Source organism: Procambarus clarkii, chromosome 82 (genome assembly GCF_040958095.1).
Source record: "Procambarus clarkii isolate CNS0578487 chromosome 82, FALCON_Pclarkii_2.0, whole genome shotgun sequence".
NCBI lineage: Eukaryota > Metazoa > Arthropoda > Malacostraca > Decapoda > Cambaridae > Procambarus > Procambarus clarkii.
Genome location: NC_091231.1, coordinates 991978 through 1008028, shown reverse-complemented (window position 1 = coordinate 1008028; position 16051 = coordinate 991978). Strand labels below are relative to the sequence as shown.

The window sequence follows — 16051 nt, the reverse complement described above, 5'->3', positions numbered from 1 at the left end:
TTTTTTGCTGCTCAATAGTAAGGTTTGGAGATATGTACACTTGGCAAAACCTCTCGAGATCTTTGAGTTTGTGGGCTGGTTTAGTAACTTCCATCTGTGTTCAAAATTTGCAATGGTTATTTATTCCTACCAAATTTGCTTCCGGCCTACCCAACCTCCTACCATCTGATATACTTAAGTCTTCCTCCTTGCCAATTACTTTCTCTAACATTGCTTCAATGAGTTCCTTGTCATTCTTGTCCTCTTCTTTTGCAAGGTTTTTGATAATGAGGTTGTTTTTTCATTTATGCCTATCCATGGTTTCTGCATCCCTCTCTTGAGCACCTGCACTCTATCCGGAAATCTGCCTGCATTTGCCGATATTCCCCCGAGTGTCTGATTTCCCCCCCCTCGGGGAATGGCCCTGGGGGAGCCTGCCCATACATGTATTATCTAATGTTTTTTAAGGTCTATAACTTCTTTCATTAACACTTGTTCCTCCTGCAACTTCTTCATTGCCTTCTGGCCTTCAGTCAGTTCGTTTAGTATTGTGTCTCTATGCTCATTTATTACTTCCACAAATATCTCATGTAAAGATCTATCATTTATATCCTCACTTGACTCCTCCCTAGTCCAAACCTCTTCCATTATTTCATCCTTATTCTCGACATCCGAGATATTAAGATAGGTACCATGGTATACCAATTGCAACCTGCACATTCGATATCCTGTTTTGTCCTGGGCCCTACGGAACAGTGACACATGCCACATTTTTGGTTAGCAAATTTTTCAACAGTTTCATGTGGAAGTATTTGCAGTTTTCTGTATTTACACATTCCTATATTTAGGGTATTTCTGCAGTTTCTTGGTTGGTTGTATTTGCATGTTCCTGACAGCCCATATTTACATACACCTCATGCATAATATCTGCAAGTTCCACATTCATGCTTTGTTTGCCATGGTTTATCTCCACTACATTCTATGTTGGCTCTTTGCTGATAGATGTAGGAGGAGATCCTGCAGATTTCTGTTGATGCTCACTAACTTCCTTTTGTGTTGCGTCATCTTGTACATAGATACGATATATTGGGATTGTCTCAAAAGCTCTCCAAATGTACTCACTAAAAAAGGAGACGAGAGAGATATCAAATAATATACATGTGGAAAATACTTGAGGGCCAGGTCCTAAATCTACACAGTAAAATAACAACATACTGGAGTGAACGATATGGAAAAAATGCAGAATAGAACCAGTGAAGAGCAGGGGTGCCATAGGCACAATCAGAGAACACTATAAACATCAGAGGTCAGTGGTTGTTGTTCAACATCCTCCCATCGAGCATAAGAAATTTTGCCAGAACAATCATGGACATCTTAAAAAAAATAGATAGTTTTCTTCAATTAAAAAAAATAGATAGTTTTCTTCAAGAAGTGCCAGACCAACTGGGCTGTGGTGGGTATGTGGGCCTGCAGGCCACTCCAAGCAACAGCCTGTTGGACCAAACTCTCACAAGTCAAGCCTGGTCCCGGGCCGGGCTTGGGGGAGTAGAACTCCCAGAACCCAATCAAGCAGGATTGTATAGTATGTATTGTATGCTGGGGCATACAGTATGCAATGTATGCAGGTGTTTATTGTATGTATTGTATGCTGGGGCATACAGTATTTAATATATGCAGGAGTTTATAGTATGTATTGTATACTAGGGCATACAGTATGTAATGTATGCTGGAGTAAAGAATGTACAATATGCTGGGGTGTAAACTATTATATTAAGCTGATCAAATGAGACTGTACAGTAGTGCACTGATTTTTTGCTTCCTAGAATGTGTGGTAAGGTGGTCAAATAGTAATTCCATACTGCACAGTATTTCAGAAATTACCACAATATCTTTATAGAAGTAAAATGATTCCGAAGGAGAAATTTTTCATGGTGTGAAAAGCTTTCAAGGAAATGAAACTGAGAATGTAAGGGGAGAATTAAAACACCTCCTCTGTACTTTGAACATCCATTATGTATACAGATAATTTGCATTTCAACCTTTTAAAATTTTACTTGAGCTATTTATTAATATAAACTTAATGCCAGCAGAGTATAAGGATGTAACCTTATATCAATTTCCTATAGGGTTGTGTATCATGTCTCTCAATTGCAATAATACCGGTCAACATTCTTATTAAGACATGTAAACTAATAAGAATGTTTATGGTAACTTGTCTAGTAAAATCTTTCTACAAAAAAAAATACTTCATCAGTCTAACTGTGAATACAGTATAATGGCTTACGACAATTTATTGCATGAAAAGTGTTACTACTTAAGATATTCGGAAAGTGAGTAATGTTATTTTGTTTTAAGAATTTGTATTATTTAATTCAGAGTACAGTATTGTATTTAAATAATCATTACAATACAGTGTATCAAATTCCAAAAAATTCTAATTTTTACTTACTAACATATAGATTAATAAATGCAGATGAAAGAGATTTCAGTACTGTAATACTGTATGTTTTTAACCCATATTCAAGTTTTAGTCCTGACCAAACATTTACTAGTCAATTCATAAATAATCCTGATAATGCTGAGTATAAATATGAAGTTTTGGGTGATAATAATTCAGATCCTTTTAATTCAAAGATTAATTAACCATCATGCAAAATTGCCCATTTGCACTCTAAATATATAATAAGAATGGGCTGAATATTTCCTGTTAATTCAATATTTTTAGGCTTACACATTCGCTGTCTCATTTTTAATAATCAAAGAACTGTATTGGTGCCATGAAAAAAAAAAAAAAAAAAAATCAAGAATTACATAAATATTTCAAGAATTAATGCTTTAAGGAGCAGCTTTCCAAACTATACTCAGAAATAAACATTATCTTTAGTGCAGTATATTTTCTGAATGATAATATGACTGGAAATACAGATTAAACGATTTCAACTTCAGTATTAATATTTTACATTACATTAATAATAGATTCAAATGTTTACTGACAACTTTAGAAGATTCTTGGAAGCAATTAAGGCAATTCTTATTAACACGCTAAAAGTTCGCCTAAAATATTATTATTTTATATATTTTTCCGAGTGCATGTTCAATTTTCTCACGTTTACCTTTAAAAAGAGATTACTGATTCTAATTTGGATTCTGTCAAGGAACCTTCAGCTGTGTTTCGATAAAATAAATGTTTATGCGGTGGCAACAAAATAACATTATCAGAATAATTAAAAAGTGTGATAGAAATTTTGACCACCATGCATAATGAATTATAATTATATGACTGAAAACCTATCCTGTAAATATGTGCCACGTGATCAGGATTATAAATTTAGAAAGGGAGAAAATATTAAAGAGATTTGCTTACATAAGAATTTTAACTATGGTAATAATGATAAATAAATTTAATTAGGTTCTGAATAATCCTTTTTTTATTCATTATGGAGAAGGAGCATAAGGAGGCGCCTACCTTCAACATCCCTGGCGATCACTGTGGTACTTCTATCAACTTGAGACTTGGACTTGTCTGTTTACGCCGTTCAGGAAGAGCAGCACCATACGCGGGGTGAAGCAACGTCCACGGCAAATTAGGAGAAGAGGGGACGGACAAAAAGAAAAGAAAAAACCACCATTCACAATGTAGCATTTGTACACAATTTGTGGATGCTACTACTGTGTCAAGTGGAAGGTAACATTACATCAAGTATAATGTCAACAGATGACATACCTTGTACACAGATGGATTACCATGTACTTTACACGCTGATGGGTGTCTCATCTTGCTTGAGAAGAGTCACAATCTCTAGAAAGAGTCTACATCAATTGCAGCAAAGCACATTTTCATGTACTAACGTTCTAAAGGGGGCTTAATCTCAAAAGTACCTTTGCCAATAGCTTCAGTTCTTCCAGACTCTCAATAAATATGATCTAATTTCACTGTAACTTCTAAGAGAATATGCTCTCTACATTGGTATAGCTTTAGGAAAAATTTCTGAGTACCTTATTGTAGAGAAAATGTATTCTGGAAAAATAAATCTTCTTTTGAATTATTTTTCACAAAGGTGTCAATATATCTCAGGTAACATAACGTTCTCAGAGAACACATGTTGCTTCCCTGCAGATCACAGTAGGACACCACCAGGATTCCAAGACAAAATCATATACTGTATTATATGTTAGTATCCTTGCACACCCTAATGAATGAGTCAAAAAGTAACTTCGGCAGGGTCACCCATTCAAGTGGTTGCCTGCATCATCCTTGGCCCCCCTCCAGTGCCACTTTTACTGATAAATCACATTCCTTCATAATGCAGATATGATGTTGATAATATGTATGTACATATATATTATATATATATATATATATATATATATATATTATATATATATATATATATATATATATATATATATATATATATATATATATATATATATATATATATATATATATATATATATATATATATATATGCGAACAAGCCTGAATGGTTCCCAGGCGTATATGTAACTGAAAACTCCACACCCCAGAAACGACTCGAACCCATACTGCCAGGAGCACTATGCAACTGGTGTACAGGATGATGGTAGTATGGGTTCAAGTCATGGGTTCGAGTATATATATATATATATATACACTATATATCCTTTTGTGTAATGAAATTTTAAATAAAATAAACTGACAAAATATACATATATATAAATATACAAAACTAATAGGGGTGGTAGGATAAGAAAATATTAAAGTGTTCAGTGAGAATCCTCAAAGTCTTCTCTGAATACTCTTTATTTTCTTCTCCGAGGCTATGGGTCCCTACAATTGCACCAGAGGTGGTACCCTCACAACTTTATATATATACATATATATATATATATATATATATATATATATATATATATATATATATATATATATATATATATATATATATATATATATATATATATATATATATATATATATATATATAAAATGAAAGCCTAAGTGTCAATAAAAATGAATGAAAATGGTAATAATATGAATAATATACGAATTGATATGAACATTATGATGCAAAAATAAAAAGAAAGAATTGTGATAAGCATTTAGCTTGTGGTACAAAGAGTCTCATACTCAATAGAAATTTCAGGAAAAAACATAATTTTTCAGTCATTAAAAGTGCAGCAATAATAGTAGGATGCTTCATACTGGCAGCTTAAACAAGCATGAATCAAGTGCTAAAAAGGAAACATCTGAAATTGTGACTTTTTTAAGTAAATGCATTATGAAAAGTAAGCTTCAAAAGCTTTCTGCGTGCATAGCTTGGCTCGGAGACTTGATGCCACGTCCTTCACTGTTAATGTTATATACTTTACATGTGATTCTAATAACGTCAGAAATTTCTGATACTATTAATAGATCATCCTTTATACATACAATGTTACAGCCCTCCCACAATCCTATTATGCATTTACTTTTTACTATACATATCAGTCTGTGTATCAACTCTATGAAAAGTCTGATATAAAATAAGAAAATCTTTAACAGCTTATTATGCTGAGCAGGAAACTGTGGTTCATCACTATATTCTTGCAAATCAGTGCATCTGTCAGCTGTAGTGCTTCATTACACATCAGACTAAGCATATGCTCCATATGTGCAATGTATCTCAAGTCCATGAGACATCAAATCTGCAAGCTTATCACATCTGATTAGTCTCTGAGAAGTGTGAGTCAGCTGGAATAAGTGCCTTGGTAACCATGGGGGGTGTGGTGGAGCACAGCATCACTGATAGTGATGGTGGTGGTATTGAGGACTGTGATGGTGGAGGAAACTGTGATATTTGATATGATACCCATAGTGCTGTTGGCAGTGAGTTGGTTGTGGTTGCTGGTAGTGGTGATGTTGATTTGAGTGGTGGCACTGGTAGTAGCAGAGCCAGGAATTCGATGGAAGATGGGTAGACTAGCTAGTCGGGGTAGTGAGGGGACTCTGCGACCCATTAACCCACAGAGTCCTGCACCGGCAGTTAGCCTTCCACCACCCACATCACCACCATCACCACTAACAGTGTTGCTGCTCATCTCGTTGCTGAAGATGCTGGAACCTTCTGGAACACCACCACATTCTTCACCAGCCATTCTCTGCAACTGAGTTTCTTGTCCACTGTTTTTGTCATGTGTATTACCAGGAGTTGGATGAGTCCAGACAGCAGCACTACTTAAGGTCATGCACTTAAAAGTGAATGTAGGGCAATATCATGATTCAATATGTCTTTCTTCCTAGTTTTATGAACAATTGCATTTGTATTAAGAACTTTTTTATTGGAGTTTAGATTTTTAATTATGCATGGAAGATCACGGCATTGAGAATGCTCATGTTTAAAAAGAAAAGCAAGAGAAAATTCCCATTTGCATCTCTTTACCAGGCAAATTGGTATTTTTTTTTTTAACTAAGACAAGTATTTTCTTGTACACACAAGAAATCTCTGACTGTCATATGCCAGTGCACGAAACTTGTAACTTTCACTTCCCTGATGACCGACGATTTGTCAAGTAATCTAATATGACTCAAATGCCAACGTCAATTAAATAAAAATAATCTTGAGAATTCATGAATTAGAGAATAACTATAGCATTCCAAATCTCTAAAGTGCTGTGTTGCTTTGTGCAAAGGAACTAAATACCATATCATTCTCTATATTAAACTAAGTTCTGATACAGTGGATGAATGCAATCATGGAACAAATGTATTAATTATGTACAAAGGGAACATGTTATGTTACGAGGATTGCAAGGGAGCATATATGAGAGAGCACAACAGGTTACTGCCCAGGGGCCTACAACTGCAGTACAAGATGGAGCACATGAATCATCGCAAGGTAACACTGATCAAAATATGTTAGTCATTCAAAAGTTGGTATCCCCAATATTCGGTCTAATTACTCTTCAAACCATTTTTAATTTCATCAGTTCTAACATTAGTATAACCTTTCACACTAACTATATCAAGATAAAATGTTCAGTAGACAACCTGTCTTACAACATAGACAACAGCACTTTTAAAATGGCTTCAAATCTTGAGAAACTATTTACACTGCACTACATGTAAATGAATATGAATGTTAGTAAGGTTACAATATCAAGGGTGTGTATGTGTAATAAATTTACTTTAGATTAAACAAAAAAAATACTAACTACATTACCTTCAACAAGAAACTTCTCTTCCAGTTACACTATTCATGAATCAACTTTAAATGCAATAACAACATTTTATTAACCAACTTGTACTTTGCTTAAACAGTTTTCTAGCATACCATGCATAGCTGTTTCATAAAAACAAATTATTATTTAAAGAAATATTAAGGCTTGTTCACATCACTTTGGAATGTTTCTTAAAAGCAGATTTAAGGTCAATAAAGGTACCACTCACACCTTTATCTTAGTAATTCCTATTAAAAATAATGTATTATGTCAAATATTACCTTTTAAGAAATACAATTAACAACAAATACACAAAACACAATACATTTTATCTTGTGTTTATCACTTAAATTTACATTCTATTTAGCTCAACAAGTGATCATATTTAAGAGAAAAGTAAAGTACATGCCACATCAAATTATGAAGCAGTAAACATCAGATACAGCACATACTGCTTGTATTGGCTCACCATACAAACACTTTATTAGAAAGTCTTCCACACATATTTAAGTTCTCTCATACATTTCCAAATCTCTATGTTAATACTGTATCTACTTAACTACTTTCCACAACTCAATTCACCAATACAAATGAGCCCATTTAGCAATTGTTCTACATTCATGATTATTAAATTTGTTTAAACACATCTCTACTTGGCATATTCGGCTAGTATCATGATGTCACACTAGCAATGAAGTGTTTCCCTGCACTTTATGTTTCACATCAATGTCTAACCTATAGAGTGCTCCCTAATATACTTTTCCCCATTTAAAAACTCACAATGCTTAATTTTCACTTAATATAACTATCATTTACACTTATAATAACTCATTTACTTAGAATGACTATTACACATACAATCATGAGTAAATAACAGTCATAGTGAGTGCATTACCTGTAGCTAGTTTATGAGAGTAGAGAACTCGCAAAATAATATATAAGTAAAAAACTCACTTTGACTTCTTTTGAGATGGAAGAGAGAAGATGAGAGGGGAGAATGTGAGAAAGAGAGGGAAAATGTCAGGATAAGAGAGGGAGGGGGGAAGGATGGGGAACTATCAGAAGAAAGCACCAAGCTATTACTACAGCACTTGGAAGGGATCAAGATAAAGACATGGGATGGACGGAGGGATGGAATGGTGCCCAACCACTTGGACAGTCGGGGATTGATAGCCGACCTGCATGAAATCAGACTGACGCTCTACCATCCAGCTCAAGTGGTTGGGCGATGGTATCGAGAGAGAAAATATGAGATGTGGAGGGGGAAAGGATGGGATTGGGAAGGGTGAGGAGGGAAAAGAAGGCCGGGAAGTGGAGTGTGAGGATGGGGAAGCAAGAATAAAGGAGGGGGGGATGTTAAGAATGGGAGGGGAGGCTACGGGGCAGGTTATAAGTGTATTTAATACTTTAGATACAGAAAAGACTACAGTGAAATAGTTACCACTTAATGTCCTATAATTGAAGCAGTTACCACTTACACCCCCTATCAATGAAGCAGTTATCACTTACACTCTTATCAATGAAGCAGTTATCACATACCTCTATCAATGAAACATCTGCCACTTGCTATCTTCTTCATGAAGCACTTACCACTTACTATACTATCAGTGAAGCAGTTACCACTTACTATACTATCAGTGAAGCAGTTACCACTTACTATACTATCAGTGAAGAAGTTACCACTTACTATACTATCAGTGAAGCCGTTACCACTTACTATACTATCAGTGAAGCCGTTACCACTTACTATACTATCAGTGAAGCAGTTACCACTTACTATACTATCAGTGAAGCCGTTACCACTTACTATACTATCAGTGAAGCAGTTACCACTTACTATACTATCAGTGAAGCAGTTACCACTTACTATACTATCAGTGAAGCCGTTACCACTTACTATACTATCAGTGAAGCAGTTACCACTTACTATACTATCAGTGAAGCCGTTACCACTTACTATACTATCAGTGAAGCAGTTACCACTTACTATACTATCAGTGAAGCAGTTACCACTTACTATACTATCAGTGAAGCAGTTACCACTTACTATACTATCAGTGAAGCAGTTACCACTTACTATACTATCAGTGAAGCAGTTACCACTTACTATACTATCAGTGAAGCAGTTGCCACTTACTATACTATCAGTGAAGCAGTTACCACTTACTATACTATCAGTGAAGCAGTTACCACTTACTATACTATCAGTGAAGCAGTTACCACTTACTATACTATCAGTGAAGCCGTTACCACTTACTATACTATCAGTGAAGCAGTTACCACTTACTATACTATCAGTGAAGCAGTTGCCACTTACTATACTATCAGTGAAGCCGTTACCACTTACTATACTATCAATAAAGCAGCTACTACTAACTATACTATCAATGAAGCAGTTACCACTTACTATACTATCAATAAAGCAGCTACTACTAACTATACTATCAATAAAGCAGCTACTACTAACTATACTATCAATAAAGCAGCTACTACTAACTATACTATCAGTGGAAACAGCTACTAGATGTGGACCCTACAATATGCCACTGATTGAGCAAATAAACTTAAATACATTGCACACATTTAAATTATATCTCACCAAAGTAAAGGTAAGCCTTTCTTACCCAACACAAAATGTGTATTTTTCTATAGGTTTTATTGCTGTAAATTCTTGCTTATAAGAACCAAAACACTGTGAACTAACTTCCATCAAACTGAGGTAATAAGGAAGTGAATCTGGAAAATGCTAAATTTTGCAAAACTTAAAAATTATATACAGTACTGCTGTTGTTTATTTATTTATCAGGCGATAATGACAAAAATAGCTCTTCATGATGATATGATAATAGAAGGTTCTCGTCAACATTACTGCTCCATCTTATAACAAAGGCCAAATACTTGGACACTATGTCACCACATCACATGTATCAGCAATTTGCAAGTTAAGCTTTCAAGAATTGTTTGTGTATGCGTAAATTAGCCAAGTGTAGTTCAGGATGAGAATTTTGCTTGTAGTGTCTTTTCTTTTCTATAATCTTTATTATGTCATGTTTTGAAACTTTCGATGATGGCAGCACACACTACACTCTCTTATAACTTATTCCATCTCTCTACCACTCTTCAAAAGTGTATATTTTGTTTTTTATAATTTGAATGAGTGTCCTCTTGTTCTCAATGTTATTGTTTCAAAAGCTCCTTGTAAATTGTATTCATTCCTATTATAATTTTGTGCATGACAAAAATATAGGTATGACCCCTATTTCTTGCCCTCTAACGGTCCCTCTAATTACCCAAAGCTACCCAAATCTACTCAAAGCTACCCAAAGCTTCCTAGTATTACATAAGTAATGAAGAAATATGATATATTTACTCACTATAACGTTGGTGCTGAAGGTAGAACATGAAAAAAACATATTTTTACTCTGAAATAATATACTGTAAGTTTATGACAAAATTAGATGAAATTAAGTGGCATGAGAGGCCATAGGAAGTTGACGATCCCAGCGACAATGCTGTGGAGCGACTTATCAAAGATATATTGTTGCCTACAGGTTATATTAAGTTAGGTTTGGATAGGTTAAGTTTAGTTAGGTTATGTTTGGTAGATTGGTTAGGTTAGGTAGGTACAGAAGGCTGATATGCCAGCAAATACTCTCCAAGCAAGAATGTGTCTTGGATAAGTCGCTCCACAACATTGTCGTTTGGGCCGTCGACTTGCTTTGGCATCACTAGCAGCTTATTTTCGTCTAATTTCATTATAAAATGATACTTTTCTGAGTAAAAATAGGTTTTTCCATGTTCTACATTCAGCACCAACATTATAATGAGTAAATATATCATATTTATACATTCCTAACGTAATATTAGGAAGCTTTGGGTAGCGTGTTAGGAAGCTTTGAGTAGCTTTGGGTAATTAGACGGACCCCCCACTCTAACCTTGGCATATTTAACACCAGGAGCCTTTCCTTGTAGCTTTTATTTTAGGTTCAAGATCCATTTAGTATCATTTCTTTGAACTTCTTCTGTTTTGCTTTTGTTTTTTGAGGTATAGATATCTAACCTGTGCTATGTAATCTAACTCAGATCTTATGTATTTTCATGAACAGTTTGCTGATCATTTCTCCATTAACTTACTTTAAGATTATTGTGAAATGTGAGCCTCTGGTGTTAGCTTGCTATCAAGGATCACTCCTAAAACTTTTCTATGACTGTTCTTTAGCATCTTACCACATACTGTATAAGCTAACCGTGACCTATCCTGAAATCTCATAGGTCACAGATAGGTCACCTATGGTGATAGGTCACCATAGGCTAAGGATAGGTCACATTTAGCCCTGACTACTCATCCTGAAATCCAGATTGTGGAATTTGTTCACATCAAATTTTATTAGCCTTTTTCTAATAAATGAGTATTTTGTCTTGATTTTTTTAAAGTGTGGCAGTCATATAGGTTTTTATCCTTCACATTGTCTTAGCTTCATATGCAAACATGTTCAAATAATTGAGGCCCTGCTGGTAGATCCTTCATATAAATACAAACATTACAAGTAAGACCTTGATGGTGACATTCATACACTGTGATTTATGTCTTCTAATCACAACTCTCAGTCTTTTACACCACTTTGTTCAATAACGTCCAAAACATCTCTCTTGTGTTGGACTTTTATCAAATGATTTTCTAAGGATCAGTCAGATGCAGTCTGCCCACATTATTCTTCCCGCACTAAAGCCATACTCTCTTTTCATTATCATATTGTTTCTTAGAAAATATTCCACCAATTCATTTAAATTAAATTGCCTTTTCTGTTGTTTGGGAAACTACTTACACTGGCTGATGATACTGGTTCATAGTCAAGTATTCTCAGTAGTACAGTTGGGTTCATTCTCAACTCATAATCAGGAATTCTGGGTTCAAAAACCAGGCATGAAAGCAATGGTTTGGCACATTTATTATCCCCTAATGCCTCATATATATATATATATATATATATATATATATATATATATATATATATATATATATATATATATATATATATATATATATATATATATATATATATATATATATATATATATATATATATTAGTATATTTTGGTAGCAGTCTTTCCTGTAGACATATATTATTAAATATGACCGAAAAAGTAAGATTAATAATTCTAACACGAATTTTCTCAATCTTTCGTACATTACGCTTCACTGTTGGAGGTAAATCAAAAATCACTTCTCCAAAATTCATTTTTATTTCTAGTCTGACGCGACACGGGCGCGTTTCGTAAAACTTATTACATTTTCAAAGACTTCACAAATACACAACTGATTAGAACGTATCTCTGATTTTATAACTACATTTGAGTGAGGTGGGAAGGGTGATGTGGCATTAACACAAGACAGAACAGGAGGGGATATTAATAGGGTATTAAAAGTATCAACACAAGACAGAACAGAAACAATGGGTATTGAATAGAAGTGTTTGTAGAAAGCCTATTGGTCCATATTTCTTGATGCTTCTATATTGGAGCGGAGTCTTGAGGTGGGTAGAATATAGTTGTGCAATAATTGGTTGTTGATTGCTGGTGTTGACTTCTTGATGTGTAGTGCCTCGCAAACGTCAAGCCGCCTGCTATCGCTGTATCTATCGATGATTTCTGTGTTGTTTACTAGGATTTCTCTGGCGATGGTTTGGTTATGGGAAGAGATTATATGTTCCTTAATGGAGCCCTGTTGCTTATGCATCGTTAAACGCCTAGAAAGAGATGTTGTTGTCTTGCCTATATACTGGGTTTTTTGGAGCTTACAGTCCCCAAGTGGGCATTTGAAGGCATAGACGACATTAGTCTCTTTTAAAGCGTTCTGTTTTGTGTCTGGAGAGTTTCTCATGAGTAGGCTGGCCGTTTTTCTGGTTTTATAGTAAATCGTCAGTTGTATCCTCTGATTTTTGTCTGTAGGGATAACGTTTCTATTAACAATATCTTTCAGGACCCTTTCCTCCGTTTTATGAGCTGTGGAAAAGAAGTTCCTGTAAAATAGTCTAATAGGGGGTATAGGTGTTGTGTTAGTTGTCTCTTCAGAGGTTGCATGGCTTTTCACTTTCCTTCTTATGATGTCTTCGATGAAACCATTGGAGAAGCCGTTATTGACTAGGACCTGCCTTACCCTACAGAGTTCTTCGTCGACTTGCTTCCATTCTGAGCTGTGGCTGAGAGCACGGTCGACGTATGCGTTAACAACACTCCTCTTGTACCTGTCAGGGCAGTCGCTGTTGGCATTTAGGCACATTCCTATGTTTGTTTCCTTAGTGTAGACTGCAGTGTGGAAACCTCCGCCCTTTTCCATGACTGTTACATCTAGAAAAGGCAGCTTCCCATCCTTTTCCGTCTCGTAAGTGAAACGCAGCACGGAACTCTGCTCAAATGCCTCCTTCAGCTTCTGCAGATGTCTGACATCAGGTACCTGTGTAAAAATGTCGTCAACATACCTGCAGTATATGGCCGGTTTCAAGTTCATGTCGACTAAGACTTTTTGCTCGATGGTACCCATGTAGAAGTTTGCAAACAGGACACCTAGGGGAGAACCCATGGCGACCCCATCTACTTGCTTATACATGTGCCCATCCGGGCTCAAGAAGGGTGCCTCTTTAGTACAAGCTTGGAGTAGTTTCCTCAGAATACTTTCTGGCATGTCAAGAGGAGTACAGGCTGGATCACGATACACTCTGTCGGCTATCATTCCGATTGTCTCGTCCACAGGTACGTTGGTAAACAGCGATTCTACGTCCAACGAGGCTCTTATCCCTGTGGCCCGTGTGCCCCGCAGTAAGTCCACAAATTCCTTTGGAGACTTCAGGCTGAAGGCGCAAGGAACATAAGGAGTCAGCAGGCCGTTGAGTCGCTTTGCCAGTCTGTACGTGGGTGTGGGTATCTGGCTAATGATTGGCCGAAGTGGGTTTCCAGGCTTGTGCGTCTTGACATTTCCATACGCATATCCAGGTTTATATTCCCCAATGATCTTTGGCAGTATAAAATAAAAATCAGAGATACGTTCTAATCAGTTGTGTATTTGTGAAGTCTTTGAAAATGTAATAAGTTTTACGAAACGCGCCCGTGTCGCGTCAGACTAGAAATAAAAATGAATTTTGGAGAAGTGATTTTTGATTTACCTCCAACAGTGAAGCGTAATGTACGAAAGATTGAGAAAAATTCGTGTTAGAATTATTAATCTTACTTTTTCGGTCATATTTAATAATATATATATATATATATATATATATATATATATATATATATATATATATATATATATATATATATATATATATATATATATATATATATATGTCGTACCTAGTAGCCAGAATGCACTTCTCAGCCTACTATGCAAGGCCCGATTTGCCTAATAAGCCAAGTTTTCAAGAATTAATGTTTTTTCGACTACCTAACCTACCTAACCTAACCTAACCTAGCTTTTTTTGGCTACCTAACCTAACCTTACCTATATATATAGGTTAGGTTAGGTTAGGTAGGGTTGGTTTGGTTCGGTCATATATCTACGTTAATTTTAACTCCAATAAAAAAAAATTGACCTCATACATAGTGAAAAGGGTAGCTTTATCATTTCATAAGAAAAAAATTATAGTAAATATATTAATTCAGGAAAACTTGGCTTATTAGGCAAATCGGGCCTTGCATAGTAGGCCGAGAAGTGCGTTCTGGCTACTAGGTACGACATATATATATATATATATATAAACACAGGCTGCCTATCCCCCGACAAATTGAATTTAATGTACCTTCTATATGACATTTTTTTTTTTAATTTTGAAGTTAATCGCCATTTTCTAAGTGTTTGCTAGTGTTCCTGTTTGCAGTGATGCCTGGAAAATAATTATTAATGGATAACTGAGCTCATGAGAACACTCAGAACCCCGAGGCACTCCATCCAGTTCTACCACCTTGCTTCTGCTTAAATCAATAAGCAATTTTTTCAAGTCATCTCTAGACATATCGAGTGTAACCCACTATTCCTGAGTGTAATTACAGGTTGAGAGTTATGCTCAGGGTGTACTGTCTTTCTTTAAGTCTTTGTCATATGAGTGTTGAAGCTTCCAATGGTTTTGTCCTAACTAACCTCTTATTTAATTAATTTCATAATTCTTCTACTTATCACAAAATTAAACATTTATGTATATTTCACACCTTTGTCTTCTTAGTCTGAATCTATGGTCTCCTATTCTTCAAGTTGTGAGTTTCAAATATAGAGAACTTTCTTCTATTTTTCTGGCACCTTTGTTTCCTTCACTTAAATCTATGGCTTCTTGTTCTTGAAGTTAAAGGTTAAAAAGTCCCTCCTTGTCAACTGTGTCAGTTCCTGTTTTTTTTTCTGTGATTTATCATAAGCTCATTTCAAGGGATAATTGTAAATTCAATAGAACTGGAATCACCTTGATTGACACCCGCAGCCACTTTCAAAACAGAGGAAGTTGTTGATAGTTTGTTGCTAATTATATAGTAACATCTTTAAACTAATTATAAATTTTCTTTAATTTTTTCACTTTAATTTCTCTAATCAGTCATGTATGTTCAGACACTGCTCACATAACCCTCACACACTGGCAATAACTATGAATATAGGCAAAGAATCCACTGGAGGGCTGTTAATAAATGAAAACCAGCTGATCCATGTGTGTGTGTGATTACAAATTGTAATGACTAACATTATGTCCAAATGAATGGCCAAATTTGAATTTTAAAATAAATAATTCCATGTAGTTAAAATAGAAGTTGAAAAGTATGCACAAAGCAATAGACTCATGATATTAATTATTAAGCTAAATTTAAAAAGAATGAAACATATACATTATTTAACAAATTTTCCATTTATGTGAATAATTA

The 16051-nt window shown here is 35.1% G+C and overlaps 1 protein-coding gene across 23 annotated transcripts in view; it reads right to left on the bottom strand.

Moving 5' to 3' along the window:
• CaMKII (Calcium/calmodulin-dependent protein kinase II) overlaps positions 1–16051 on the bottom strand; it is a 397894-nt gene that overhangs the window by 64186 nt on the left and 317657 nt on the right. For 13 of the 23 annotated variants that reach the window (XM_069315749.1, XM_069315751.1, XM_069315750.1 and 10 more), the window contains one exon: positions 3446–3502. The exons of the other annotated variants lie outside the window; for them this stretch is intronic. In XM_069315749.1, coding sequence (XP_069171850.1) covers positions 3446–3502 — 57 coding nt within the window. The remainder of the gene's footprint in view (positions 1–3445; positions 3503–16051) is intronic. 23 annotated transcript variants of the gene reach the window in all.